This window comes from Rhineura floridana, chromosome 3 (genome assembly GCF_030035675.1).
Source record: "Rhineura floridana isolate rRhiFlo1 chromosome 3, rRhiFlo1.hap2, whole genome shotgun sequence".
Classification (NCBI taxonomy): Eukaryota; Metazoa; Chordata; class Lepidosauria; order Squamata; family Rhineuridae; genus Rhineura; species Rhineura floridana.
Genome location: NC_084482.1, coordinates 191,345,834 through 191,350,527, shown reverse-complemented (window position 1 = coordinate 191,350,527; position 4,694 = coordinate 191,345,834). Strand labels below are relative to the sequence as shown.

At 43.9% G+C, this 4,694-nt stretch overlaps 1 protein-coding gene across 1 annotated transcript; it reads left to right on the top strand.

The window, feature by feature from the left end:
* Positions 1 to 1,267: 1,267 nt before the first annotated feature.
* Positions 1,268 to 4,694, top strand: LOC133380866 (zinc finger protein 501-like). Its single transcript, XM_061619022.1, has 2 exons — positions 1,268 to 1,633; positions 3,197 to 4,694. Exon 2 carries the CDS (start codon positions 3,208 to 3,210, stop codon positions 4,372 to 4,374), a length of 1,167 nt encoding a protein of 388 aa, XP_061475006.1. The 5' UTR covers positions 1,268 to 1,633; positions 3,197 to 3,207; the 3' UTR covers positions 4,375 to 4,694.

The window sequence follows — 4,694 nt, the reverse complement described above, 5'->3', positions numbered from 1 at the left end:
CCTGCATAGCTTCAACAAGATAGTGGCCTCATACAGACCATATCCTGAAAACATCAATACCATTAACGGGATCCTCTCAGCCACAGTATTATTTTCACCATTATTTTTAAAAAAATATTTCCAGGTGTTGCATTTCCCTTCTCATTGCTGGACACTTCCATCTTCCCTTTAAACATCTAGCTATCCTACAGGGAGGCTAATCACCCTCTCCACTGCAACAAATTTGTGTGTGTGTGTGTGTGTGTGTGTGTGTGCCTTCAAGTCGATTACAATTTATGGTGACCTTATGAATCATCGACCTCCAATAGCATTTGCTATAAACCACCCTGTTCAGATCTTGTAAATTCAGGTCATGGCCTGATCTAACAGCAGCACTACCACCATACAAAGAATAGGGTTGTATTCAACTGTTAACATCTATGAAGACCTTGGGAACAGTCATTAGATTTAGAGCAAGATGTCAACAGTATGCTGGTGACACGCGGCTCTATTTCTCCATAATACTGAATCGGGAGAGGCTGTGAACGCTGTGTGTTTGAACACTATAGCGGACTGGATAAGGGCCAATAAACTGTGCTTGAATCCTGGCCTGAACCATCCATCAGCGTACCTATTATGAACAAATTCATAAAGGTGTGGGAGGGTCCAAGCATAAAAATGACTCATTGCCTGTGCCTGAATTACCTGTGCTTAAATAACTAAATAAATAATTGAATAAATTTAACTAATTAAACAATCAAATAAATAAATTATCTGTGCCTAAATAAATCTAAAATTACACATTATTTGGTACGTAAACTGAAGTACTGAAATTTAGCTTCTCACATTGCTGCTTTTCAGCCATTTCGGTTTCCTGTCAATTTGGAGGATTTCCTGGGCTCGGGATTTTACAGTTTGTGGCTATGTTGTTCACTAGGTTATTCCGGACTAGATGCCCTTGAAAAAGCTTCTTTCGATTGCAATTTGGGGGAAGGGGGTTAAATATTATTTTTCCTTGACTATATGGATAATCCCAGTCCTTAGTACTCAGGCTGGGAGAGGTATTTTACCCTTTCCACACCAGACGTTTTTCTGTTCCATATCACACGCACACGCATTTCTCCCCCCCCCTTTTTTTTTTCTATGCCGCAATGCTGCAGAAACAACTCCCATCTTCTCTAATCTCTACGCACACCACTCTTCACCAACCAACAAGCTCTGCCCTCTCTCTCTCTTCAGCTAACCGGATAGGTTTACCCCACTCCCCCATGTAAAAGTCAGTCTTGAGTGACATACTTTGCAGCCAGTCAGTGGCCACCAGCAGGCTCCGTTTATTTCTGAAAGAAGGGGGGAGAGAAGCTTTAGACGGCCCTGACCTGTTTTTCTTCTAATCCGACAAAACCGGGAGCGGAAATCTTCCTGGGGCGGGATTTGGAAACGCTGTACGAAAAGGGACGCTACGCGACAGTTCTAGCAGCCGCCGCCAGCCGTGTAAACAAAGCAGGGAGCCGGATTCCAGTTGCATAGAGTGGGCCCGACCGAGGCGAGAACTGGTTCTTGGGCAGCGGCAGCCATTAACTTCTCGTCCTGAGCAGCCAACCGAAGAGAGTTTGCAGGCTGGAGAAGCGCTGCTTAGGGCGAACTCTGCCAAGGGGTGAGTGAGGAGAGGATTGGCGAGGAAGTGGAGGGGTTTTGTTGAGAAACCGTGCGGAGAAAACCAGGACGATGAAGCGTTATGAATAGAAAGGTTTGCCATCCGCGGCCTGGGCCTGGGGTAGATTCGCGAACAAGACAGGCGCACGTGCTTTAGTTTCTCTGTGTGTGTGTGTATGAAAACGGGGTAGACAGTCTTGTCTCATTCGTTTCTCTTCATGAAACCTAGGGTACCGTATACTGAAATCCCATTTTATTTTCGCAGCAGCCCTGGGAGGTAGGACAGGCTGAAAAGTAGTGCCTGTTACAGGCAGGTCATACTCTAGATTTTGAGGTATGGCTGAAAAAGTTGTCCATAGTGCCCCCAAGTTAGTGGGAGTGGACTGTTGCATAGAGCACAGTTCTGGGTCCACTCAGTTTGTGTGTGTTCGGCAGCACCATCCTGCTAATTGTGCCACCTGCAACGTTGGGGATTGCATTATATGATGTTCAGCAGAATTGGGAGGGGGGCAATTCTAAGTTTCTCAAGTGTGCAGACACTGGCCAGCACTGTGCCAACTTGTGTATATCAGGGGCGGTGCTGGCATTATTCATAGGATGGTATTGGCCACTCCATATGTGTCAAGCAAGCCCAGAGTGCCACCTGTCACAGCTGCCCCTTAGCTGAGCCTCATTGGTTGTGGTGATGGCTCCAACAGCCATGGGTGAGCCCTGCTGGGAGCCCAAAGAAAAAAAGAGGGGCAGTAACAAAAACCAAAGGAAGCAAAACAAGAGGCAAAGTCTCAGAATAGTACTGAAAAATGAATCATCCTCAAATAATGAAATGTCCAACACATTTTGGTTTGATGAAAACCTTCTTCAGGGACATAAGGCAACATCTTTCACAGACTGCCTGCCTGAAATGTATCGGGCATCTAATTGTTTTACAAGGAAGGATGATAATTATTTGATCAAGGTTCATTTTTCAAAACTATTTGGCAGCTTTGCCTTTCTTACTTCCCCTGCTGGGGCCTGGGCCTGGCACTAGACTGGGCATGGTCACAGGGCTACCCCCTGAATTTTCTGACTGACTGGAAATTGGAACCTGAGTCACAGAATAGTAGAGTTGAAAGGGGCCTATAAGGCTGTCGAGTCCAACCAGTCTTCCTGGTCCACCATTCTATCTGCTACACCACTCTGGCCCCTTGCATTTTCCATAGTTGCAGTTGTGATGTGAGACCACATTTGCTATAATATACTGTACAACACTTAGAGATTTTTAAAATATTAAGTGGTTTATGAATGCTTTTAAGTAAATAATAAATGCAATAAAATAAAGTATATTCAGTCTCTTCCCATGTACCCACAAGGAGCGCAAGCTTAAGTCTTAATTTCAGTTTTAGTATGATGTAGGCAAGTATCCAGAACAAACAGCAGCTTAAAAATTCTATCAAATGACCTGAAAGCTGACCTGTATCTCCAGGAAATGTGAAGAAGGGCTTGTGAACATCAAAGGGGATTGACACATCACATTTTTGTGGCTCCCAACACAGAGTAATGCCTTCCTTCTGTATTCTCTTTTCAGCTATTGATGAAATGTTGACCAAGGACAAAGAAGAGAAAAGTGATCAGGAAAGTCTCCTGGAGGAGGGCAGGACTAAGCGTGCTCCCTGCTCAAAGGCTTTTGTAGAAATAAATGAAACTGTGATGCCAGAGGAACGTATTTTAAAGAAAAAACATGTGTGTCCCGATTGTGGGAAAAACTTTTGCCGTCGTTCAGACCTTGTCAGGCACCAGAAACTTCATACAGGAGACAGACCGTATACCTGTACTAAGTGTGGGAAAGGCTTTGTTCAGAGCACCCACCTGATTGCACACCAGAAAAGCCATACAAGAGAGAAGCCCTACCTCTGTCCTCACTGTGGGAGAAGCTTCAACCAGATCCTAAACTTCAATAGACACCAGAGAACTCACTCTAAGGAACCACCTTTCAAATGTTGTGATTGTGGGAAAACCTTCAATCGCAGCTCAAATCTTATTATGCATCAAAGGACACACACAGGAGAGCGGCCCTATAAATGCTTTGACTGTGGAAATAGCTTCAGTAAGAGTTCAACTCTAATTACACATCAGAGAATTCACACTGGTGAGAAACCCTATAAATGCCAGGACTGTTGGAAAAGCTTTGGCAGGCGCTCAACCCTTGTTATGCACCAGAGAATTCACACAGGGGAAAAGCCTTATAAATGCCCTGACTGCCCTGAAAGCTTTAGTGTTAAATCTGGTCTTCTAAGTCATCAGAGAATCCATATGACTGAGAAACCTTACCTATGCCTAGAATGTGGCAAGAACTTCTGTAGGAGTGCAGACCTCATTATTCACCAGAGAATTCACACAGGAGAAAAACCATATAAATGCAATGATTGTGGCAAGAAATTCAATACGAAATCACACCTTGTAACTCATCAAAGGATTCACACAGGAGAAAAACCATACAAGTGTCCTGACTGTGGGAAAGGCTTCTCTTACAGCTCAGTACTTGTTGGCCACCAGCGACTTCACACAGGAGAAAAACCTTATGCATGTATTGAGTGTGGAAAAACCTTCCGTAACAACTCACACCTTATCACCCACCATAGAGTGCACACAGGAGAGAAACCTTATGAATGCCCTGAGTGTGGAAGGAGTTTCAGTGTAAGTTCAAATCTTATGAAGCATCGAAAACTCCATGAAAGAGAAACATCTGTTAAAGAATCTGAGTAGGAATGGTAGCTGATGAAGCTCTGATTAGCCACCAGAAATGTTCGTAAACAGGAAGTAAATGATGCATTGTGGAAGCTTGGGTAGAGCATGAAAACACTTTGCAGTGCACAATACCCAAAATGGAAGTGGACATAGAGTAGCAAGGAATGTATACCATGTCAAATGTAGAAAGATCTGGTTCTGGGAAATCCTGGGGTGTTTTTTTTCTGTTAACGGGTGGGATGGGGTCAGAAATCTCTTTTAAGTCCATGCTCTATCTGCACCAAGGAAACCCATTTTTTTGTATCAAAAGAAGTTCTACAAATAAAGTATATTTGTAC

Bases quoted from the DNA above. Each gene is read 5' to 3' on its own strand.
- LOC133380866 (XM_061619022.1), top strand. From the start codon at position 3,208: ATGTTGACCAAGGACAAAGAAGAGAAAAGTGATCAGGAAAGTCTCCTG.